Genomic DNA, 26563 nt, shown 5'->3' on the forward strand with positions numbered 1-26563 from the left:
GGGTTCTGAAGAATTGAACCCAGACCAGAAGGCTTTGTAAACAAGTGCCTTTAACTGCAGAGTGATCTCTCCAGCCCTGGTTTGTTTTCTTTTGTTAAAGGTACTGTTAGTAGAGGTCCAAATGTAGCATTATTGAATCAAAGTTTACAGTTTTAACTGTAAATCATAAGTAAAACTTACATGAGAAAAGTGAGGGGTTGTCAGCTGCCTTGAATATTCAAAACCAACAGTCACTTTAAACAGCTTAAGGATACAAAGTGGTAGCAAATGCTTTCGTTTGTATATAATGATTACAGTAAAGACAAACATTTTCCCACATATTAATCATTTCTTTTGGATGGGAATGGAGAGATGGTTCAGCAATTAAGGAGCTTGCCTGAGAAGCCTTAAGAACTGAGGTTTGGCTCCCCAGTAGCCACATAAGTCAGATGCACAAGGTGGTGCATGAGTTTGTTTGCAGTGGCTAGAGGCCTTAGTGAGCCTAATTCTCGCTCTTAAGTAAAATTGTGTGTGTGTGTGTGTGTGTGTGTGTGTGTGTGTGTGTGTGTGTGTGTTTTGTTTCTTTTTCAAGGTAGGGTCTCACCCTGGCCCAGGCTGACCTGGAATTCACTATGTAATCTCAGGGTGGCCTCGAACTCATGGTGCTCCTCCTACTTCTGCCTCCTGAGTACTAGGATTAAAGGCGTGCACCACCATGCCTGGCAAAATAAAGTTGTTTTTTTTTAATTTCTTCTTTGATAGCCGGGCGTGGTGGCGCACGCCTTTAATCCCAGCACTCGGGAGGCAGAGGAAGGAGGATTGCCGTGAGTTCGAGGCCACCCTGAGACTCCATAGTGAATTCCAGGTCAGCCTGGGCCAGACCCTACCTCGAAAAAACAAAAAACAAACAAACAAACAAAAATTTCTTCTTTGAGTCCTCGGTGCATCATTGGATTGTTTTTTTTCTTACTGTTCTTTGTCTTTTCTTATGCAAAGGTTCTTATGTTCTATTTTGTTCATTTAAGTGAGCAGACTGGCCAGTCTTACACTTCTTATTACAATTATTTAGCAGCTTGTTTACTTCTCATGGACACAACAAGAAGTGTACTATACAGAATCCTTAATGTGACAGAACCATCAATAGAGGGAACACAAATAAGAATCACAGTTACAACTAGGCTTTAACTTTTCTTATTTGACTCTAACTAGTGTTTACATTTCTCCCTTTCTTTCCTTCCTTCCTTCCTCTCTTTTGTTTTGGTTTTTCAAGGTAGGGTTTCCTCCAGCTGAGGCTGACCTAGAATTCACTATGTAGTCTCAGGGTGGCCTAAAACTCACGGTAATCCTCCTACCTCTGCCTCCTGAGTGCTGGGAAAAGGGTGTGAGCCACCACGCCTGGCATATTTTCTTTTAGGAAACATACAGCCACTTCCCAAAAAATTGTAGTCTGATTCTTCATGTAAGAATTTTAATACGACACACTTATTTTCTTTCCAAACATTTTAAAATATGCAAATTTATATTCTGGCATATTTGATACAGAATACAAATTATTTAAAAAATACTACACACATTTTACCAGTGAAAATGCTATTATAAATTTAGAAGAGGGATCTAGAACATTTTAATATATTCTTTAAAAACACTGGGTATGGTGGCTCATGCCTTTAATCCCCACCACTTGGGAGACTGAGATAGAAGGATTACCACGACTTGTATGAGTTCCAGATCTGCCTGAGTTAGAGGGAACAAAACAAAACAATAAAGTAACTTTTGCCCAATGTGACAAATAGGTAACTAGAACTAAATACTATAAAAACATCTGACTGTTCTCCTCCTTTCTTACTGTAGGTCCCTCAAATAGTAATTTAATGACCAATTTTTTTTAACTTTTATAGGAAGAATTTAATTATCTATACACATAACTAATCCAAAGGTTGTATTACTGTTGTTAAAGCGCAGGTTTATATATTTATATATTTTACATTCGTATCCATGAAAATACTGATGCGCAAGTGGACGAGGAGGGGCTGCCCCGTCCTCTGCACCGTGCGAGGGGAGAAGGACCTCGACACAACCGTGAGCGTGGCCTCCCAGGGGCGGGAGCCCAGAAGGACCACAGGTCACGCTCTTAATGACCAATTTTAATCTGGCTCAGGTATGTAAGCTTATGAACCACAGCATTCTTTATGTAAGAAGGATATAGTAACGTAGGTTCAAAACTCTTTTAGCCGGGTGTGGTGACACACGCCTTTAATCCCAGCACTCGGGAGGCTGAGGTAGGAGGATTGCTGTGAGTGAGTGAGTTCGAGGCCACCCTGAGACTCCATAGTGAATTCCAGGTCAACTTGGGCTAGAGAGAGACACTACCTCGAAAAACCAAAAAAAAAAAACCAAAAAAAACAAAACAACAACAACAAAAAAAAAAAAACACCTCTTCTTTTAGGGATAGAGAGCTGCCTCAGTGACTAAAGGCTTTTTTTTTTTTTCCAAGGTACGGTCTCACTCCAGCCCAGACTGACCTCAAACTCACAGTGATCCTCCTATCTTTGCCTCCCAAGTGCTGGAATTAAAGGTGTGCATCACCACGACCGGCTTAAAGGCATTTTCTTATAAAGCCTGATGGCCTGGGTTCAATTCCCAAGTACCCATGTACAGCCAGATGCACAAAGTGAAACATGGATCTGGAGTTTGTCTGAGTGGCTGAAGACCCTGGCACGCCCATAATTACCTCCCTTTCTCTGCCCCTCTCTCTGCCGGATGTAGTGGCACATAGCTTTAATCTCAGCACTGAGGAAACAGAGGAAGTATTTTCAGGCCAGCCTGAGACTTATTCCATGTCAGCCAGTTAGAGAGAGACCTTACCATGAAAAACAAAACAAAACAAAAATCCCAAAGCTGTAGGGACTGGACAGATGCTTCTTAGCAGTTAAGGGTGCTTACGTGCAAAGCCTAACAGTCCAGGTTTGATCCCCCAGTGTCCCAATGCACAAAAAGGGCCAATGTGTCTGGAATTAATTCTGGCATGTCCTAATTCCACATACTATCTTAACTTGAAATAAATAAAAATTTAAAACAAAGACTTAAAAAACACAAACAGGGAGACATGGCATGGTGGTGCATAACTTTAATCCCAGCACTTAGGAGGCAGAGGAAGGAGGATCTGTAAAAGTCCAAGGCCACCCTGAGACTACATAGTGAATTCCAGCTCAGCCTGAGGTAGAGTGAGAGCCTATATCAAAAGCAACCCCTCCTCCGGAAAATCACAACAGCCAGATGTGGTGGTACAAGCACGTTTGGCAGCTGAGCCATCTTGCCAGCCCCAAGTAAGTTTTAAAGACAGTACACAGGGGCTGGGGAAATGGCTTAGCATCTAAGGTGTTTGCCTGAGAAGCCCAGTTCGATTCCCCAGGACCCACATAAGCCAGATGCACAAGGGTGCACATGCATGTGGAATTTGTTTGCAGTGGCCAGAGGCCCTGGCATACCCATTCTCTCTTTCTCTCTGCCTCTTCCAATCTCTCTCTCTCTCTCAAATAAGTAAATAAAATATTTTAAAGAGAGTATACATCCCCCAGGAACAGCCCTCTCACAAACAAAAAGTCAACCAAAAGGTATATAGATTGTATGGTGACATGACTGCTTCATTGATGTGGCATCTAAGCACAACAGCTATTTCCTGTTATATTAAGTATCAAGTACAGAGCACATGTGTTTTTAAAAAGCATTTCTTTATGAGAGATTGTGTGTGTGTATTTGCGCGTGCGCACATGCATGCTCACACACACACAAAGCAGGGCACCCTGTTGTATATGACCTCCAGACACACGTACCACTGTGGGCATCTGGCCTTACATGATACTGGGGAATCAAAACTGGGTCACCAATCTTTGCAAGTGCTCTACAGCTGGGCATAAGGGAGTTTTGAACCTTAAGCTTTTAAAGTCAACTTGCTCTCCTTTTCCTCCTCACCCACTACCACAAATACATGAACCCATTACTTCCATCCCCATTAATACAGCATGGCCCTTAATCACGGTGACTAACATAATATGTTCTGTATATTTTTGTGACAAATACTGCAGTCTTCAGTTAAATAGGCAATAGGGAGAAATTTTTTTTTTCTATTTGAAACCAGATTATATAACAAATGATCTTATATTTTTTTCAAGCCACAGGATGATTATCTTGAGCTGGCCTAGTAACTATTAAAATATTGTTGAGTTTATAAATAAAAAAGCCAGAAAAGTAGAACCAGAAATAAGGAAAAGTAATAAGTATTCTTAAATATGGAGAGTTGTGCTCAGAATGAGGCTAAATACTGTACAATGAAGGGGGGGCATGCTCCAGGTAGGACAAGGGATAAGGTACTTCCCTTGATAGTCTTCAGGGGCAGAAATCAAGAAGTTAGTCAGACATTCTGAGAATAAGCAATGCTTGCTCACTGAAAACAGCCCTTAATGCTGGGCGTGGTGACACATGGCTTTAATCTCAGCACTGGGGGTACACACAGGAGGATCACTGTGAGTGCAAGGTCACTCTGAGACTACAGAGTGAATTCCAAGCCAGCATGGACCAGAGTAAAACGCTACCTTGAAAAAAATTTTTTTAAAAGGAAAAAAGAAAGAAGAAAATACCCCTTCAAAATCTTCCCAACTTTTATTTCTGAAATTCAGAGAGAGTAAGAATTCAAATTGTTAAGATCTGAAATACAGAGAAGGGGAAAAGAAATCAACAGCAAAATTTAACAGAAAATTTGTATCTACTTACTACTGCAAAGGGAAGAAAAGAAAAAGTTTAAATACAGATAAGCTAGTATAGAGATTTTAGGAAGGACTTACTTATAATGAAAAGAGGGAAGGAACTCACCGTTATATTCTCTAGATCAAGATGCTTATTGTGTACAGTTTCACAGAGTCTTCGGATTTTTTCTTTAATTTTGTTCATGTCTTTTTCATTCAGTAGTTTAGCTGAAGAAGCATCTTGTTCCAGTTCCAAAAGTCGAATCATTAGATCTAGGCTAGCTCTGTCAAGATCCATGTTCAAACGATCTCTACTCAGTATGTACATCAGAGCAGCTGTACAGAGAGAGAGATTCTTCGACAAAAAAAATAATAATAAAACAAAATAGGAGTATTTCATGAGCACTATTGTGGATACCTTCAAAAAAATATTATTGATACTTATTTACAAGCTAAAATTCCTACTGCTGTTTTGTTGGAGACCTTAAAAATGTTTTTTTGGTGATCTTCCAAAATTTTCTAGGAAAACATGTTTATATTAGACAAAGTTCCAATTCATTAAATTTTTCTTTCTGCAAACCTGTACCACAAAGTAGTCCCACCTAGAAGATAAGCTCAATTAACTATTTCTTAGGACAGTTTTGCTAACTTAAAAGCTTAAAGATTTTTTTTAATTTTCTATTTATTTGCAATTGTGTGTCCATGTACTGGAAATACACTCCAAACATCTGTGCCACTTTTGCATATAGCTTTACAAGGGTACTGGGAAATCAAACCCAGGCAGGCACCCTTTGTAGGTGCCCTTAACCAATGAGCAAGCTCCCCAGCCCTTATTTTTCAGATTCATATATATATGAGACAGAGCAGACAGACAGAGATAAACCTACAAGATACCTTTGATATTTTTTATAACATTAAGAGTCCAACTTTAGTTATTAAAGATGGCATAAATGTGTTGAAATCTGTATAAAAAGCAAAACATTTTCTCTGCAAAACAACAGATAGATGAGTTTGCATCAGGATATAGGGTGCTGCCACAAGTATACCTGGATCATTTTCTTTAAAAAAAAAAAAAAAAAAAGTTTGGCTGACTCTAGCAACCTTTTTCTAAACCAATAGTAGTATGTGCTCTCAAAATCATGCTAAACAAGTGGTTATCACATTTACCATAGCATATAAATACTAAAAGAATAAATTTTATTTATTTGTGTATATGTGTGTGTTTATGGTATCCCAGGATCTCTTGCTGCTACAAAGGCCAGATGTTTGTGCCACTTTCTGCAGCTTGCTTTATGTGGGTGCTGGAGATTTAAAGCCTGGCCCATCAGGCTTTGCAAGCGAATGCCTTTAACCTGAGCCATCTTTCCAGCCTATACAAGTTATATATTTTAGATTGTTAATACAGTCAGTGTTTGGTAGGTCAACTGCCTATGAATGTATTTTACATCCATAAATTCAAGTAATTGACCAAAGGTGTTATTATAAAAAGAACTGTGCTGGTACTAAATATGTACTACTGTCATTATGCCCTAAACAAGAAAGTGTAAGAACTACTTAAATGCATTTACAACTGCAATACATATACTAAGTAATCTAGAAATTATAATGCATGAATATATGGGTTATGCAAATACTACATCATATAGCCTTAGAACCAGTCTCCACCCCCACCCCAGACACCAAAGGATGACTGAATGATATCTTACATTGCGTATATTTTAACAGTTGAGTCTATAACAGATTAAGTGTTTCAAAGCAAATTATCTTTGTAAATTAGAATGCCAAAATAAAAGCCATAATAGAAATGAGAAATTATGTCTGAAGTCCATGCTTAACTGGGCAACAAGGTGAACTACTTTTTAGTTCCTAACTCTTCTCTTTCATTATTCTGTATCTGGTACAACCTAGTAACAGAGAATGCTCAATTGAATGCTTAACTTTTGATTTTAGAAGAGTATTAATACTGCTACCTAATCTGTACTTGGAATATAATTTCCTTTAATAATATAAAGCCATGTCAAAATAACACTTCTAATAATCTTACAATGAAGGCAATATTTTCTAATTTTTTTGTTTTGTTTTTCTAGGTAAGGTCTGGCTCTAGAACTCAATGGCAATCCTCCTACTTTACTTCAGCTTTCTGAGTAATGAGATTACAACTGGCTTCTTTTCTAATTTTTCTTCCCCCGAAGAAGGGTTTCTAGCCCAGGCTGAAAAGTCACTATGGAATCTTAGGATGGCCTGAAACTCACTGCAACCTTCCTAACTCTGCCTCATGAGAACTGGAATTAAAGGTGTGCACCAGCACAACCCGTTCAAGTTAAGATTTTAATGGAACAGATAAGAACAAAAAAATAAAGAAAAGTGTCTTGAGACAAAATAAAGTTATTTATGAAGCAAAACCTTGTGGCATTAAAATTTTATTATATTCATCAAATAAATCTAATCTTCAGGACTCATTTATATGAATATTCAATTAAGGTATTTTTGACAGTCAAAATAGATTAGATTAACGTATCAATAATGCTTCTCAACCTCAGAAATATAAAAATACCTGATGGTGCTGGGAATCATCCAAGGTTTTAAAGACCATTGCAACCATTCCATGTGCTCTCAGGTGCATTCGAAAACTGGGCATGGCACATTTAGTAGCCAAGCTAATAACACTAAAGGGAAACAGACTACGTTAGGGCAGTTAAAAATTACTACTGCACTAAGTTTTAATTTACATAGACCAAACAAGCAAACAGGAAGGGTGACCAAACTATTAAAGTATTGACCAGACAGATACAATATAAAATCCATTGACAAACCAAATTAATAAAAATATACTAAATCTGGACTTGAGTGATGGCTCAAGGGTTAAGGCCTATGCTTAGAAAACCCAGCCACTTGGGTTCAATTCTCCAGTCCCCACATAAAGACAGAAGTACAAAGTGGCACATATATCTGAAGTTCCTTTGCAGTAGCTAGAGGCCCTGACACACCCATTCTGTCTACAGTCTCCTCTCTGCTTAAAAATTAAATGAATGGAATTTTAAAAAAAGTACTAGACTAGAGTGATAGCTTAGCAGTAAAGGCACTTGCCTGCAAAGCATAAGGACTTGGGTTCAATTCCCCAGTACCCACATAAGCCAGATGTACAGGTGGCACATGTGTCAGGATTTCGTCTGCAGTGGCTAGAGGCCCTGGCATGCACATTCTATCTACCTTATATTACCACTATCCTCAACACCAAAAAAATCCTGCTATCTTTCATAAGGCTTCTGTTACATTAAAACTGTAAGTTATATTTTAATGGGTAACCCAAATCACTAGTCAAGATACTCAACTTCGGACTTAGAGGTTAAGACACTTGCCTGCAAAGTCCAAGGACCGAGGTTCAATTCCCCAGTATACATGCAAAGCCAGAAGTATAAGGTGGCGCATGTGTCTCAAGTTCGTTTGCAATGGCTAGAGGACCTGGCAACCCATTCTCTATCTGGCCCCCTCAAATAAAAAGAATTTTTTAGCCGGATGTGGTGGCATACCCTTTTAATTCCAGCACTCGGGAGGCAGAGAAAGAAGGGTTGCCGTGAGTTCAAGCTACATAATGAATTCCAGGTCAGCGTGGGCTAGAGTGAAACCCTACCTTGAAAACCAAAAAAAAAAAAAAAAAAAAAAAGATTTTAGCTGGGTGTGGTGGCACACGCCTTTAATCCCAGCACTCGGGAGGCAGAGGTAGGAGAATCACTGAGAGTTCAAAGCCACCCTGAGATTACATAATGAATTCCAGGTCAGCCTAAACTAGAGTGAAATCCTACCTAGAAAAACAAACAATAACAACAACAAAAAACCCCACAACAACAAAAATATTTAAAAAACAAATAAAATAAAAATATGAGATGAACGACATCACTGCTTAAATTAATCTTGATGTCTGAAATTTTGAGATTAAAAAAAAAATACAAGAGGCAAAGTCTCACTCTTGTCCAGGCTGACCTCAAACTCACTCTGTAATGCCATGTTGGCCTCAAACTCAAAGCAATCCTCCTACTTCAGCCTCTGCAGTGCTGGGATTAAAGTCACGTACCACCAGGCCCAGCTATATAAATTTACAAGATTCTCACTCACCCCCTTAGGGTCTCATTCTAGCCCAGGAAAACCTGGAACTCACAAAGATCCTCTTACTTCTGCCTACCCAACTGCTAAGATTAAAGGTATGTGCCACCATGCCTGGCTAATTTACAAAATACTTTAGCACACTACTTATTCTCCTGAGCATTTAGGAACTGACATGAAGCCTATACTACTAAAAAGGCAAAGCTCACTGGGCGTGGTGGCACACACCTTTAATCCCAGCACTTGGAAGGCACAGGTAGGAGGATCACCATGAGTTCAAGGCCACCCTGAGATTACAGAGTTAATTCCAAGTCAGCCTGGGCCAGAGTGAGACCTTACCTTGAGGGGGAGAAAAAAAAAAGCAATGCTCACTCAGCTTTTCCTTCATTATGTAGAACCTAGTCTTTAAATAGAAACTGATCACATTGTGACATTATTGCAAGCTCACTAATACAAAGTAAAAAATACCTGGCATTTTTTGGTAAAACCCCACTGAAAAACATTACTGACATAGCAAGTTTATCATAAAAAATGCAAAACTAAAATCTTACCTAAGGCAACGTGTGTTTAGAGGCTGAGTGCTCTTTAAGCCACTTAACAAATATTCAATGTCATCGGTGAACTCTTGATTTTCACCAAATTCCACCACATCATTGAAGTGCTTCACATGTTGAACAACAGTATATAACTGTGAAGAAAAAAGTAAGTCCAACTCTTTTGTAACTACAAATTAGCATATTTACATGTACAGGCTCACTGCTTTTTATGTAAAAATACATATAATCAATCAGTAGAAGACAACAAAAATGTTTGTTCAACATTGGCACTGGTAGGACTAGATAAGTTTGTGGTTCAAAAAAAAAAAATCAATGTAGTGTTATTTGTTCAAGATAACAAAATGTTAAACAAAAAAAAAATCTATCCACATGCAGTACAACTATATATGGCTGCTTACTTCTTTGTCTTCTTTTCTGCATTTCAGTGCAGTAACTATATCTTGGTAGGGCTGAGTAGGTATTGTCACAGTTTTTATCACTTTGAGTGGTGGTGCAGGAGCCTTAAAAACTCCATCATCTTTTTGATTTGGTTCCTTTGAAGACAGCCTCACCTATTGATAAAGGTATTGAATTAGTTGCTCTAAATAAATATTTAAAAGTAACAACTCGTCTATGTGACAAATTTAGCTTTTAAAAAAGTAAATAAAGTTTTCTTTTTTAAGGGGGAGAAGGGAGGCCGCTGAAAGGTTTTAAGAGATACTCGTAAATTCCATGCACTAATGGATAAATTAAGTATGTTTTACATACAAATGAACCACTCTGGAATTACTTCTAGTCTTTTTAAACTTTGCACTTCATACAGCTTATTTATTTCAAGGACCATTCAATGAATAAAAAAACACAACTGCATGCATAAGTAGCACTGATAAACAGCCAAGAATGGGACAGAAAAAAACACAACAGCCAAAGGATATCTTAAAAGCACAGTCTGGGACAGAAACAAGTAGTCATAACAAGAGCATGGCATGCATTAGTACAAACGATGGCGATTCTATACTATCTACCAAATAGTCTCAATATAACCAACTTAAGATAAATAACTATACACACTATGTTTCAGAAGTAATTCTATCCTCAACTAAGGGTGGGTGGGCACTTGCATATGCATAAGGCCCTGGGTTCAATTTCTAGCAACACACATGCATACTTATACTCATGCATGTGTGTGCACACACACATACACACAAACACCTCTATTCTTTTTTTTTTTCTATTAAGAACTCATTCCTGGAGCTGGAAAGATGCCTTAGTGCAAGTGCGTGCAGCGTAAAGACCTGCCTTTGGACTTCCAGCACCCACATAAATGCCAGGTAAGTGTGGTAGCCCACCTGTAATTCTAGCACTTGGGAAGCAGAGGACCCCAGGGCAAGCTGGCTAGATACAATAGCCAAATTGGCGAGTCCTGAGCTCAATTGAAACCCTGTGATCAAGAAAGATACCTGACTGGAGAGATGGCTTAGCAGTTAAGGGACTTGCTTGCAAAGCCTAAGAACCCAGGTTTTGATTCCCCAGTATCCACATAAAGCCAGATGCACAAGGTGGCACATGCATCTGGAATTTGTTTCCAGTGGCTAGAGACCCTGATGCACCTGCACCCATTATCTCCACCCACCACCTCACCTGCCTCTCTCTCTCTCAAATACATAAGTTTTCTTTTTTAAAAAAAAGCCCAGCTTCAACTTATAGCCCCCACATGTACACACACAGACACAAACAAATATGTTCCCACAAACATACGTGAATGCACATACATCACACAAAATTCATTCTTTGGTGGTTCTCCATGAATGATACTTTTCTTAACCTAGTAGTTTTAATGTATAATACTATCAAGTCTTCTGAAAAGGGCATTTTAAGAGGAAGGGGCTTGCTGAGACTGGGTCTTGCTAGGTAGACCAAATAGGACTTGAATTTGAGACCTAAACCTCCTCCGTGCTCAGATTACAGGCATGTATCACCACACCCAGAGAGAATATTTTTTCAAGTGTGTTTTAGAATGAAAAGCATCACTGTAATGCACAAAATAGTTCTCAAAAAAGTAATTTAAGCAATGAAAGTCACTTAAAGATCCTTATAGAATGTTATTTACAACAACGAACTTTGGAGAGGACTTGCTTGGTAGCCCTGGCTGGCAATGGTGAACTGTCTACCGAAACAAAGCGCAGAAATTAAGAAGGATACCACCATGACCAGCTTCACAATACAGCTCCTAAGAGTCAATACTGGGACAGAAGAGAGGACTTAGTGGTACGAGCATTTGCCACACACAATGAGAGGCCTCTTAGTTCTGAGAATTTCTGGGGCTTACAAAAAGTTTCTGATGTCAGAAAGTTCTGCAAGGAAATTGATAGATCAATGATCCAGGAAGACAACCAATGTTCTCCTCTGACCTCTGCATGCACAAGCATTGTGCACACAAGTGTACACACCACATACACACACCATAAGCAAAACAAACAAACAAAAACTGAGTTTCCTGGCATCAAAATTAAATCAATAGCCAGGTGTGGTGGCACACGCCTTATATCACAGCACTTGAAATACAGAAGTAGGAGGACTGCCATGAGTTCAAGGCCACCCTTGCTCTACATACTGAATTCCAGGTCAGTCTGAGCTACAGTGAAACTCCACCTTGAAAAATCAAAAAAAAATAAAATAAAATAAAATAAAATTCAAATTAAAAAAAATAAGAAATCAATAAAACCAAGTACTTCTCTGAAAAAAAGGTCAGGGCTGGAGAGATGGCTTAGCATTTAAGCACTTGCCTGTGAAGCCTAAGGACCCTGGTTCGAGGCTCGATTCCCTAGGAGCCACATGACCCAGACGCACAAGGGGGCGCTGGCGTCTAGAGTTCGAATGCAGTGGCTAGAAGCCCTGGTGCAGCAATTCTCTCTCTATCTAATTGTCTGTCTGTCTCTCTCTGTCACTCTCAAATAAAAATCAACAACAACAAAATTTTTTTTTAAAAAGTCAATAGTAATTGCACATGCAAATAAAGAATAATTTGATAGCCAGGCATGTGGTGGAGCACACCTTTAATCCCAGCACTCAGGAGAGGCAGAGGTAGGAGGATCACTTTTACTTCGAGGCCATCCTGAGACTACCTACTGAATTCCAGGACAGCCTGAGCTACATTGAGACCCTACCTTGGAAAACCGAAAGAGAGAATAATTCACTCTTAAGCCCTAAATAATACAAGTTCTATGAAATATGAATCATAAGTAAAAGCTTAAGTTTAGGATTCTTTTTTCCTAGTTTGAAGTTTTTTGAGATAGGGTCTTACTATGTAAACCCTGCTGGCTTCAAGCTCATAATCCTCCTTCAAAAACTTTTATTTATTATTTATTTATTTACTTAGGACAAAGGGGAGGAGAAAGAGGGAGAATGGGCATGCCAGGGCCTCTAACTATTGCAAACAAACTCCAGATGCATATGCCATCTTGTGCATCTGGCTTACATGGGTACTGAGGTAATCAAATCTGGGTTCTCAGGCTTAGAAGGTAAATGCCTTAACCACTAAGCCATCTTTCCAGCCCAAAAAGTTTTATTTTGTAGGGCTTTCAATTACAACCCTGCAAGCATGAGAAGCTCTGCTATCTTACCCACAATCCTCAGTTTTTCAGTAAATAAAATAAACTACTAAACTACAGTGTAGAAGATAAAATTAAACTGTTAGAGAAGTCATACAAATAATGAATTAAAATAGCAATATCTAGTTAATTATAACTTATTGAAGAATGCAAAATAAATAAGCACAGTTCACTTACTGTGACATTCTGAGGTTTAACTACTGGTGGTCCAGGTAGTTCTTCTGAGTCTGGGTGGTTCCAATGCCTGGCATTATACACAGCTTTTGTAGGTGACTAGAGAAATAAGAAAAAAAAAAAAAATCAACTATATCCATCTAACTTTGTATCCTATATGAAAGTCTCGGCTAACATAAAAATCATACACAATAACTTAAATGTATACGGATACTGCAGGAAAAAATTATTCACATGCCTATGACAAATATAAATAATTACTGTGTTATGCGGCCACAGATCACTGCACTGTGCAATTAACTAACCAGAAAAACAAAGCACTTAAAAATAAACCTCTTATAAATCTAATGTTAATTTAGTATTCCAAGTATTTAATTCAATGTACTCTTTAGTAAAACTCTATCCTCTCAGTAGTAAATTGTGCTCCTTTATTTTTCAACAATAGGAATTTTTTAAAAATTATGACAGCCAGGCATGGTGGCATACGCCTTTAATACCAGCACTCAGGAGGCAGAGATAGGAGGATCACTGTGAGTTCGAGGCTACCCTGAGACCACATAGTGAATTCCAGGTCAGCCTGGGCTAGAGGGAAACCCTACCACAAAAATAAATAAATAAATAAATAAATAAATAAATAAATAAATAAATAAATAAATAATAGACAAGGTCTATGCTCATTTAAATAAATCCACTGAAGCCACATGAATCAAAATTCTACAAATTTTCAGAAGGCAATTATGTGTGTGTGTGTGTGTGTATGTATATATGTATATATCACATATATAGCACATACACACACACACCCCCATCATATGACACAGTAGGGCCTAACTAAGTATCAAAGTAGCAACTTAGTTCATGAATTCTGTAGCAAAGTGTATAAATGTGCAACTAGTGTGGGATAAAGGTGTAACTTGCCTTGAATTAAATTCACATTATGTTTCCAAATCAACTTTTTTAAAATTGTAAAAGAAAGCTTTCCGTTTTAACACTAGAACCTCAAGAACTAAAAGAGTAACAGAACCTATAAACTAAAATCCATAGTTAATTTTTCATTATTGTTTCTGTTTTTTGAGGTAGGGTCTCACTTTAGCTTAGGCTGACCTGGAATTCATTATAGTCTCAGGCTGGCCTTGAACTCACATCCTCTTACCTCTGCCTCCTCTGCAGGGACCAAAAAAAGCAGGTAGCACCAAGCCTGGCAGCTCTCTTACTCTATGTTCAACGTGAATGGTAGCTATATGATCTGTGTTCCTGCTAGTTGAACAACCTCTAGCACCTCAAACAGTCACACCCCAGAGTATGGGTACAGTTTTTGGTACAAATAGGTATCTTGGACTGGGGGTATTAATTTTCTGCTCAGTGGCAGAGAATTGCCTGGCATGCTGAGACCTTGGGTTCCAAACCCAGCCCTGTAATAAAACAGGAATGGAGGGCTGAACAGATAGCAAGGCAGTTAAGATGTTGCCCGCTAAACCTAAAGACTCAGGTTTGATTCCCCAGTACCCATGTAAGCCAGATGCACAAGGTGGAGCATGCGTCTAGAGTTCATCTGCAGTTGATAGAAGCCCTGGTGCACCCATTCTCTCTCTCAAATAAATAATAAATATTTTTTTAAAGGTGGGCAGGAATATAGGGAATTTCAAAATTCCATCATTTTACTTATTTTTAAGAAGGAATCATTCAGTAGGGTACAGTGGCATATGCCTTTAGTCCCAGCACTTGGGAAGCAGAGGTAGGAGAAATGTTGTGAGTTTGAGGCCAGCCTGAGACTACAGAGTGAATGCCAGGTCATTTTGGGCTGAAGCAAGACCATACCTGGGAGGGTGGGGAGCTGAACTTACTAGGTGTGGTGGTACATGCCTTTACTAACAAACACTTGGAAAACAGAGGTAGAAGGATCACTGAGGGTTCAAAGGCCAGCCTAGAACTAGTTCCAGGTCAGCCTAGTGTAAGACCCTATGTGGCAGTTCGAATACATGGCCCCCAATATATTCAGTGTTTTATTAGTTTATAATCTGCATCTGCAGCACCTGGCTGGAGGTGGTATCACTGGGTGGATCTGAAGATGTGGTGGGTTTGAGATTTACATCTAAAGATAGGTAAAGTGTGCCTAGCTGGAGTTCCTGAAGTGTGCCGTGCGGCTTTTGACTTGTGCTTCCCTCTCTCTGCTTGGTCTGGTGAAGGCAGGCCAGGTTCCTCTGAAGTTATAAACATCAATAAATCCCTTCCTGCATAACTGTGCTAGGTCTGGAAGTTCATCTCAGCCAACCAGAAGCTGTCAGCTATACCCTACCTTGAAAAAAACCAAAAACTGAGAAAGAATGAGTGCAGATAATGATCTTATGGGACATAAAAAGGGTTTCTGCCAAACATGCTGGCACACGCCTTTAATCCCAGCACTCAGAAGGCTTAAGTAGAAGGACGGCTGTAAATTTGAGGCCAGTCAGACACTAATTCCAGGTCAACCTGAGAGAGAGCACGATCCTACCTTGGGGGGGGGGATATGATTACTTGAGTAAGAGAGATGGCTTAGCATTAAGGAGTTTGCCTGCTAAGTCAAAGGAACCAGGTAAGCCAGATACACAAGGTGGCGCATGCATCTGGAGTTTATATGTAGTGGCTAGAGACCCTGGCATGCCCATTTTCTCTTTCTCTTTGTGTGTCTCTACTTGCAGATAAATAAAATAAAACTAAGAGGTATTTATTCCTAAAATAATCTAGTTTCTATAAAAATTAATAAAAGTTAATTTTAAATAAGACTGGATAACAGACAGATTGGCATGCTGAATTACAATTAGAAATCTCTTTTTTTTTTTTTCCATGATAGGGTCTGGCTCTAGCCCAGGCTGACCTGGAATTCACTATGGAGTCTCAAGGTGGCCTAGAACTCACAGTGACCCTCCTATCTCTGCCTCTGCCCAGCTGTTATAAATGTTAAGAAGAGTTTCTTCCTGAAAAGCAAAATTTAAAAAAAGAAAAACCATAATATTTTGTTATTCTTTTCAAGTTGGCTTCTAAAAATGAAAAGCAAATTTCAGTAACTGTTTTTATACCATGACTTTAAAAAACGGGAACAAATTTAAGTTTTAAACAACACTGTAATGTGAGGACAAAAATAGTAAGCTGGATAGAATTCATCAAGCATTATCCACAATGATTTCCTGAACACAGAAGTTCCATGGTGGCACACACCTTTAAACCCAACACTTGAGAGGCAGCGGTAGGAGGATTGCTGTTAATTTGAGGCCACCCTGACATTGCATGGTGAGAATTCCAGGTCAACCTGGGCTAGAACAAGATCCTATCTTACAAAAAAAAAAAAAAAAAAAAGAGGTGCTGGAGAGATGGCTTAGCCGTTAAGGCACTTTCCTGGGAAGCTTAAGGACCCAAGTTTAAATCTCCAGTACCCACATAAGCCAGATGCACAAGGTAGCACATGCGTCTAGAGTTCCTCTGCAGTGGCTGGAGGCCCTGGTACACCCATCCTCTTTCTGTCTCTGTCTCTCTCTCTCTCTCTCTCTCTGAAATGAATAAATAAAATTTTAAAAAGAAAAAAAAGATTTAATTTTTTTCAGGGCTCATTTGTTTTGAAATTCATTTTGGAAAGGAAATTATAAAGAAGGTTTTCACAGAGTAGATTATCTTTTAACTTTTTTAAACTTCCCTGTAAGTATAATCATACCTTAAAACCGTCCTAAGCCCAAAAAATGAACTCTATATGCTAAATACTCTGAGTATTAAGAACTTAACACAATATTAAAGAAATTTTTCAACTGAATTCTACCATGTCTATACTACCAACTGATATTATAACATGTAATACAAAAGACTATGTGCAGAATCTCACCCACAACTAAGGGGAAGAAATAGAGCTGGGACAGCTCTCTTCTCTGCCTGGTTCTACAAGTGGTAATGCCTTTTTGCTATTTATTTTATGAAGAAAACTAGTAACTACCGACATGAAAACAATTCATACTACTTAGCTGTTTTAAGTATAATTTCAGCCGGGCGTTGTGGTGCACGCCTTTAATCCCAGCACTCGGGAGGCAGAGGTAGGAGGATCTCCGAGGGTTCGAGGCCACCCTGAGACTACATAGTGAATTCCAGGTCAGCCTGAGCCAGAGTGAGACCCTACCTAGAAAAAATTTAAAAAAAAGTATAATTTCAAAGACATAACCGGTTAATAAAATTTCTTAAAGAGTGACCACATGTCACAGAAAATAGCATGACTGAGACTAGCCTCTGTAACAACCCTGTATAGCTAGGTACAGTGGCTTATACCTTTATACCCAGCACTAGATTGACTGAGACAGGAGGATCACTGAGAGTTCAAGACTAGCCTGAGCTACAAAGTGAGTTCCAGGTCAGCTTGGGGTAGAGTGAGGCTCTGCCCCACTCAAAAAAAAAACCACAAACACCAAATAACAACAAAAAATGTACCAACATATAATTCAATACCTGGAGTACTTTGGGGAAAAAAATGTATCTGCCTATTTTTCAATAATTATAAAACATACAAGAAAAAGTCATGGTCAAATACAGTTTTGCAACTAAAAATACCACTACGGGAGTTTCAAAGGGGAAGAGGGGGGGATTACCATGGGTTATTGTCTATAATTATGGAAGTTGTCAATAAAAAAATAATAAATTAAATTTTTTAAATATTTGGGAAAAAAATACCATTAAAGGGCCAGGTGCGGTGGCACATGCCTTTAATCACAGCACTTGGGAGGGAGAGGTAGAAGGATCGCTGTGAGTTCAAGGCCGCCCTGAGACTCCATAGTGAATTCCAGGTCAGCCTGGCTAGAGTGAGACTCTACTTTGGGGGGCGTGGGAACACACACTAAGGGACTGCAAATGCCACTTAATGGTAGAGCAGTGCTAGCTGCCAGTGCCGCCGCCGCCACCACCACCAAGAAAAGCTAGAGGCATCTTGAGAGAAAACACTTATAGTGAGGAAATATCTATTCTCCCCAATCCTTTGGTTTCCTTTAAATGCATATGTATATGCATAGCAAGATTTTACCATCGCTTAATGCTCACGTAGGTGCCAATGATGTATAAGCAGAACTGAGGCACAGAGAAAGACAAGCATGGTGGCGCACAAGCACGGCTCTTGAAAGGCTACGGCAGGACTGCCGTGAGCCACGTAATCATGTCCACCAGATGCCTAAGACGATCTGCACGAGCATCTGAAGTTCCATTTGCAGTTGTTAAAGGCCCTGGCTCGACCACTGTCAGTCTGTTTGTAAATAAATTATTCTATTTTTGTTGTTTTTAAAAGTATTTCAGGCTACCCTGAGACTACATAGTGAATTCAAGTCAGCCTGGGATAGAGGAAAACGCTACATCTAAAAACCATAAATAAATAAATAAGACAGAGAGAGAGAAATGGCTTAGTGGTTAAGGCAACTGCCAAAGGACCCAGGTTCAATTACCCAAGACCAACACATAAGCCAGATGCACAAGTTGGGCATGTGTCTGGAGTTCACTGGAAGTGGCAGAAGCCTCTAGTGTACCCACTCTCTTGCTTTCTCTCCCTCTCTAAAATGAATAAAAAATTTTTAAATTAAAAAAAACTCAGTATTATATTCTAATTAGCATTTAAAAAATTATTTTTGTTGCTATTGTTAATATATTGAGTGTCTATTTCTCATCCAAAATGTATCGGCAATCAGAAGCATTTCAGATTTTAGACATATTTAGATTTTTTAAAATGTTTTCAGGGAGCTGGAGAGATGACTTAGCAGTGAAGCTGCTTACCTTGAAGCACAAGGACTCATGTAAGACTCTCCAGATCCCTTGTAAGCCAGGTGCAAAAAAAGGTGGCACATGCATCTGGAGTTCATTTGCAGTAGCTGAAGACCCTGGCACACCATTATATCTATCTTTCTCTTATAATTAAAAAAAAATAAAATAAAATGGCCGGGCATGGTGGCGCACGCATTTAATCCCAGCACTCGGGAGGCAGAGGTAGGAGGACTGCTGTGAGTTCAAGGCCACCCTGAGACTACTAGTGAATTCCAGGTCAGCCTGGGCTACAGCAAGACCCTACCTCAAAAAAACAAACAAAAAACGAGAAATGGCTCCATACATTCCTTAATAAATAATAATAATAATAATAAAGATTTTAACAAAAAATACATAATGGAAAACAAATTAAGTTTCAAACAATGAACATCTTAATGGAGGGGGAACGTCTCCCACAAAAACCCTGTCCCATGCTAACATCAAATGTAGCCCTGCTCTCAAGCTCCTAATCATCATTTCTAGCTTCGTTCTTCTAGGAAATAAGTTACAGTGATATTTTTCTTACTTTAAAACCTTAGGAACTAGAAACACAGCTTAGTAGTTAAGGCGCTTGCCTGCAAAGCATAAGGACCCCAGTTCAATTCCTCAGTAACCACATAATGCCAGATGAACAAGGTGGCACAGGCGTCTGGGAGTTCACTTGCAGTGGCGAGAGGCCCTGGAACACCCATTAGGTCTTTCTACCTGCCTCTTCTCTCTCTTAAATAAAAAATTAATAAAAAAAAATCTTTTTAAACCTTTTAGTCAGGCGTAGTACCACACGCCTTTAATCCCAGCACCTGGGAGGCAGATATAGGAAGATTGCTGTTAGTTCAAGGTCACCCTGAGACTACAAAGTGAATTCCAGTTCAGCGTGGGCTAGAGCAAAACCCTACCACAAAAAAACCATAAATAAAATTTAAAAGCACTTGAACTAAAGAACTAATTAATACTTTAATTCCTCATTAAACTCTTTCTAGAGTAAAATATTATAGAAAAAAGATTAGATTATGTAAAGAAAATTTATTTTACTTTTCTTACTTTATTATTTATATAACATGACTTAAATGCCTTGTTTAGTATTCAAGTACTATTCCAACAAAAGGAAAACGAGGGCTGGAGAGATGCTTAGCGGTTAAGCACTTGCCTGTGAAGCCTAGGACGTCGGTTCGAGGCTTGAGTCTCCAGAACCCACGTAAACCAGATGCACAAGGTGATGCATGCATCTGGAGTTCGTATGCAGTGGCTGGAGACTCTGGCGCACCGACCCCCCCCCCATCGCTCCTAAATAAATAAAAACAAAACAAAACAAAACAAAAAAACTACAGCCCTGTAGCAGGATACAAAATAAATCCACAGAAATCAGTAGCCTCCATATATGCTAACAACAAACACTCAGAGAATGAAATCAGAGAATCACTCCCATTCACAATTGCATCAAAAAAATAATAATAAAGTACCTTGGAATAACCCTAACCAAGGAAGTAAAGAATCTCTACAATGAGAACTTTAAAACACTCAAGCAAGAAATTGCAGAAGACACTAGGAAGTGGAGAAACATCCTTGTTCCTGGATTGGATTGTGAAAATGGCAATCTTACCAAAAACAATCTACACATTTAATGCAATCCCCATCCAAATTACAAAGGCATTCTTCATGGAAATAGAAAAAACAATCCAAAAATTCATTTGGAATCACAAAAAAACCTCAAATATCTAAAATACTACTGAGTAACAAAAATAAGGCTGGTGGTATCACCATACCTGATTTTAACCTATACTACAGAGCCATAGTAACAAAAACAGCATGGTACTGGCACAAAAGCAGACATGTAGATCAATGGAACAGAATAGAGGACCCAGATATAAGTCCAGGTAGCTATATAGCCACCTGATATTTGATAAAAATGCCAAAAATACTCATTGGAGAAAAGACAGCCTCTTCAGCAAATGGTGTTGGGAAAACTGGATATGTATCTGTAGAAGGATGAAAATACATCCTTCTCCCCCTCCATGCACAAGAATTAAGTACAAATGGATTAAAGACCTTAACATCAGGCCTGAAACTCTAAAACGGCTAGAGGAAAAAGTAGAGGAAACCCTTCAACATACTGGTCTTGGCAAAGACTTTCTGAATACAACCCCAATTGCTCAGGCAATAAAACCATTGGGACCTCATTAAATGACAAAGATTTTGCACTGCAAAGGACATTGTGAATAAAGCAAAGAAGCAACCTACAGAATGGGAAAAAAGTCTTCGCCAGCTATACATCTTATAGAGGATTAATATCTAGGATATACAAAGAACTCAAAAAGTTAAATAATAAGCAATCAAACAAGCCAATCAAAAAATGGGCTATGGAGCTAAATAGAACATTCTCAAAGGAAGAAATACAAATGGCATATAAGCATCTAAAAAAATGTTCTACGTCACTAGTCATCAGGGAAATGCAGATTAAAACTACATTGAGATTCCATCTCACTCCTGTCAGATTGGCTACCATTATGAAAACAAATGATCATACACTGCTGGTGGGAATGCAATCTGGTCCAGCCATTGTGGAAATCAGTGTGGAGGGTCCTAAAACAGCTAGATTGATTTACCATATGACCCAGCTATAGCACTCCTAGGCATATATCCGAAGGACTCATCTCATTTCCTTAGAAGTATGTGTTCAACAAGGGTTATTTCTGCTCAATTTATAATAGCTGGGAAATGGAACCAGCCTAGATGTCCCTCAACTGATGAGTGGATAATGAAGATATGGCACATTTATACAATGGAGTTCTACTCAGTGGTAAAGAAAAATGAAGTTACGAAATCTGCAGAAAACTGGGTGGATCTGGAAAGGATTATACTAAGTGAGGTAACCCAGGCCCAGAAATCCAAGCGCCATATGTTCTCCCTCATATGTGGATCCTAGCTACAGATGATTGGGCTTCTGTGTGAGAAGGAAAATACTTAGTAGCAGAGGCCAGTAAATTAAAAAGGAGATACAAAGGGAAGAGAAAAGAAGGGAGGAGTGTACTTAAGAGGTTGGTATTGTATATATGTAAGTAGAATGATTGAGATGGGGAGGTAATATGATGGAGAACAGAATTTCAAAGGGGAAACTGGGGGGGGGGAGGGGAAGATATTACCATGGGATATTTTTTATAATCATGGAAAATGTTAATAAAATTTAAAAATTTAAAAATAAAAAAGTAAAAAAAAAGTGAAAAAAAAAAAAACAACAAGAAAAAAAGAAAGTCTATCTGGCAAAATAAAAAAAAAGGAAAATGATGTTTTTGACTTGGAACACATTAAGAAAATCCACTAAACCACTTAAAACTCAGAAATAAAACACTCTAGCCAGGCTTTCAAAGATTTATTTGCTTCTTATTTTTATTTATTTGATAAGGAGATAAGAGAATGGGCTCACCAAGACCTCCAGCCATTGTAAACAAATTCCAGATGAATTTGCCACCTTGTACATCTAGCTTACCTGGGTCCTGGGGAAACAAACTTGGGGTCTGCACTTTGCAGGAAAGTGCCTTAATTGTTATGCTATCTCTTCTGCCCAAGATATTCTTTTTTATTCCTTTTAATATCTCTGATCAGGTACTATACCAAATAAAGATAAGCATGAAGATGAAGAAAAGCCAATTAAGCCAGACATGGTGGTGCACACCTTTAATCGCAGCCTTTAGGAGGCAGAGAGGTAGGAGGATCACAAAGAGTTCGAGGCCACCCTGACAGTACATAGTGAAATCCAGGTCAGCCTGTACTAGAGACCCTACCTCAAAAACAAAACAAAAATAAATTAAATCCAATTCCCTTCTATACTCAGACTCAGTCAGAACTCACTTAACAACTCTGTGAACCATCAACCTACAAGTTGCAATGGATGTTACCTAAAATCCAAACAAAACTAAATCCATCTAATGAAAAACAAGTAAGTAAATTGTATCTTGAGTGTGAAGTCTAACTGCTTAAGCAAGAACTGTGTGGAAGGAACATTTGTTCTTGGGTGAGATGTGGGAGTACTTGTCCTTTAAAGTCTCCGCATATGTAAGGTTGTTTTTCAGTGGATAACCTACATAAATTCATTTTATGAAAAATGAGTTCATAAAATACAAAGCTAGATTCAACCTTAAAATTGCAAGTTTATACTACTGCAATGTTCTAATACAAACAAGTATATAATCATGATCTTTTTTATATAAAATGAGAAATAAATTTTAATCCAGTTGCCCAGAAGCTTACTATCCAGTGTCATATTGAATGACAGAAGGGAAGAAAAATTTAAGTCCAGAATGTTCCTTAGCAAATGAGACAAAAGATAGGGCCATATGGGCCCAGCATTAAACTTCAGTGAAATGATTAAAGTGGTAGAAATATATAAGAATTAAGATCACAACTTACTTTACGTTAATTTTCTCAATGACCACAGCCTTAGCTGCAAAACAACATGGCCAACATCCCAGGTGAAATAGGACATTTAAGCACTTAAGGTGATTATACAAAAAAAAAAAAAAAAAAATCGCCTTAGAAACAGGCAAGAAGAGAGCAACTGAATGTGTAAAGACCACAGAACAGGCAGAAAGCAGTAAGTATCTACCAGCACATATATAACAACTACAAATAATCCAAGGTGGGGAAACTGTAGTCAGAAATCACAAAATCGGGTGTGGTGGCACATGCCTTTAAACCCAGCACGGGAGGCAGAGTAGGATGATCACTGTGAGTTGGAGGCCAACCTGAGACTACATAGTGAATTCCAGGTCAGCCTAAACTAGAGTGAGACCCTACCTCAAAATCCCCCCAGCCAATTAAATAAAGTAATCCCTTTGTGTAAATACCTGGTTTTATGCAGATACTGGGGAATAAATCCCAGATCAGCAGGCTTTATAAGCAAGTCCCTTTACCTGCTGATCCATCTATCCAGCCCCTGAAGTCAGAAATAAGAAACAAGCTAACAGCTCATGAACAAAAGCATAAATGCAAAAGGATCAATCACTAAAACCTAACTTAGGAAGATACTTAAGTTCAAGTATGTTCAAATCCAATTGCTCTTATATATATTTTTAAAATATTTTAATTTATATGCATCTATATTTTTAACAAAAAGAATTTTTCCCACCCAGAGTCCTGGGATTAAAGACATATGCCACCACACCCAGCTGACTTTTTTTTTTTTCCACAACTAGATTTCTAACTGGAAGCAAAGAGAAGTAAAATATAGAAAGTGAGAAGGGTAAAATAAAGCATGGTGTTGAACCAGAAGTGGAAGTTATTAGTGTGAACTTGTGATTCTAAATATACAAAGAATAACTAAGAACAGGTACATTTTGTGTGTACAGGCAACAGTTCTAAGGTTGAGGAAACGAATAGAAATAACCTCAATCAACTAGATGCATGTAGCACTTTGTATATCTGGCTTTACGTGAACACTGGGGAACTGAACCCGGGCCGTCAGGCTTTGTAAGCAAGTGTCTGAACTGCTGAGCTACCTCTCCTACTCCCAGGAATATGTTTTTAAGTAGACTGAAAGAGAACAGCAACTTCTGAGGACTAAAAACACATGACTCTGCATTGGACCATGGTCTTGTTTAGGATGATATAGTTTTGATTTGCTACATAAAGGACTTTTACCTAGAATGATTGGTGAAATTTAAATGGAATCTAATTTTATCAGTGTGAACTTCCTGGTTTTGATGAGTATTTTGTGGATAAACAGGAGAATGTTTTTGTTTTTACAAAAAGTGAAAAAAAAACAAGGTATTGAAGAGTAATGGGCATCATGACTAAAGTTACTCTTCAAGTCTTTCTCTCACATACACATACAATATAAAGAATTGATAGGGTACATTCCAACTTCAGGGCACATATGACAATGTATGAAAATGTTTTCAGTAATACCAACTGAAGAAAAATATGCTCCTAGAGAGCTGGCAAGATGACTTAGCAGTTAGCATGCTTGCCTGTGAAGCCTAAGGAGCCATGTTTGACTCTCCAGGTCCCAAGTAAAGCAGAGGCACAAAGTGACGCAAGAGCGCAAGGTGGCACACGTGCCTGCAGTTTGATTACAGTGGCTGGAGGCCATGTCATGCCAAATCAATCTCTCTCATTCTCCCTCATTTAAAAAATAAAAAAAAAAGGATGCTCCTGGCATTTAGTGAACAGAGGCCAAGAACACTGCTAAATAATCTTCCCAGTCACAGGACCAAGAATCAGTTTGTACAAAATGTCAATAATGTTTACAATGAGAAATTCTAGTAGGAAGAAAAGAAAACTCTAGAGGCTGGAGAGCTGGCACAGAAGGTTGAAGATGCTTTCTTGCAAAGCCTGACAGCCCAGGTTCAATTCCCTAGTACCAACATAAGGCCAGATGCACAAAGTGGTGCATGCATCTGGAGTTGGTTTGCAATGGCGTGAGGCTTTAATGTACCCCTATACAACACACAGTCTCTCTTTTTAAAAACACTTTACAGGCTGGAGAGATGGCTTAGCAGTTAAGCGCTTGCCTGTGAAGCCTAAGGACCCCGGTTTGAGACTCGGTTCCCCAGGTCCCACGTTAGCCAGAAGCACAAGGGGGCGCACACGTCTGGATTTCGTTTGCAGAGGCTGGAAGCCCTGGCGCGCCCATTCTCTCTCTCCCTCTATCTGTCTTTCTCTCTGTGTCTGTCGCTCTCAAATAAATAAATAAATAAATAAAAATTAAAAAAAAACACTTTAAATTTATTTATTAGAGAGAGGAAAAACCAGTAGACCAGGGCATCTAGCCACTGGAAACAAACTAAAGACATATGCACCTCTTTGTGCATCTGACTTTAGATGGGTACTAGGGAATCAAATCTGGGTCCTTTGGCTTTGCCAGCAAATGCCTTAACCACTATGCAATCTCTCCAGCACTCTCTCTTATAAATAAAGAATATGCTTGGGCTACAGGGAAGGCTTAGTGGTTAAGACGTTTGCCTGCAAAGCCTAAGGATCCAGGTTCTATTCCCCAGAACCCATGTTAGACAAATGCACAAGGGACGCATGCATCTGGAGTTCGCTTGCAGTGGCTGAAAGCCCTGGTGCGCCCATTCTCTCTCTCTCTCCCTCTTTCTCAGCCAAATAAATTTAAAAAAAAAAACTTTAAAATATGCTTTTAAAATGGAAATGTAAAGCCAGGCATGGTGACACATGCCTAATCCCAGCACTAGGGAGGCTGAGGTAGGAGGATCACAGTGAGTTCAAGGCCAGCCTGAGACTACATAGTAAATTCTAGGTCAGCCTGGACTAGTGAAACCAACCCTACCTCAAAAAACAAACAAACAAAAAAAGGAATATGGTCCCAGTGACTATACACCTAACACAATTAGAGAAATAATTCCAGAAAACCCAGATACTCCCATTGGCCTATCAGCTAAGTGCTATATAAGAGAATTTCTCTTATAGCAGAGACAAGGACATCTGCTGAGAACATTTCCTACACACAATTATCTAGGACCCTCTTCGACCCCGGTCTCCCTTGAGTATTTAAGAGGTAACCTGTAGAAAAATTCCTTGGAGAACTGGGCTTTTTGTTACTATTAGTTTCTCAAACAAAAAGCTCAGTATTTCCGGCTAGGAAGACGGCTCAGTGGTTAAAGGTGCTTCC

The 26563-nt window shown here is 38.9% G+C and overlaps 1 protein-coding gene across 3 annotated transcripts in view; it reads right to left on the reverse strand.

Annotated features, from left to right (window-relative positions):
• Wapl (WAPL cohesin release factor) overlaps positions 1-26563 on the reverse strand; it is a 109517-nt gene that overhangs the window by 35107 nt on the left and 47847 nt on the right. For all 3 annotated transcript variants that reach the window (XM_045137340.1, XM_045137338.1, XM_045137339.1), the window contains exons 5-9: positions 13147-13242; positions 9778-9930; positions 9374-9510; positions 7276-7387; positions 4849-5076 (exon numbers count right to left, since the gene is read on the reverse strand). In XM_045137340.1, coding sequence (XP_044993275.1) covers positions 4849-5076; positions 7276-7387; positions 9374-9510; positions 9778-9930; positions 13147-13242 — 726 coding nt within the window. The remainder of the gene's footprint in view (positions 1-4848; positions 5077-7275; positions 7388-9373; positions 9511-9777; positions 9931-13146; positions 13243-26563) is intronic.

This window comes from Jaculus jaculus, chromosome 18 (assembly GCF_020740685.1).
Source record: "Jaculus jaculus isolate mJacJac1 chromosome 18, mJacJac1.mat.Y.cur, whole genome shotgun sequence".
Classification (NCBI taxonomy): domain Eukaryota; kingdom Metazoa; phylum Chordata; class Mammalia; order Rodentia; family Dipodidae; genus Jaculus; species Jaculus jaculus.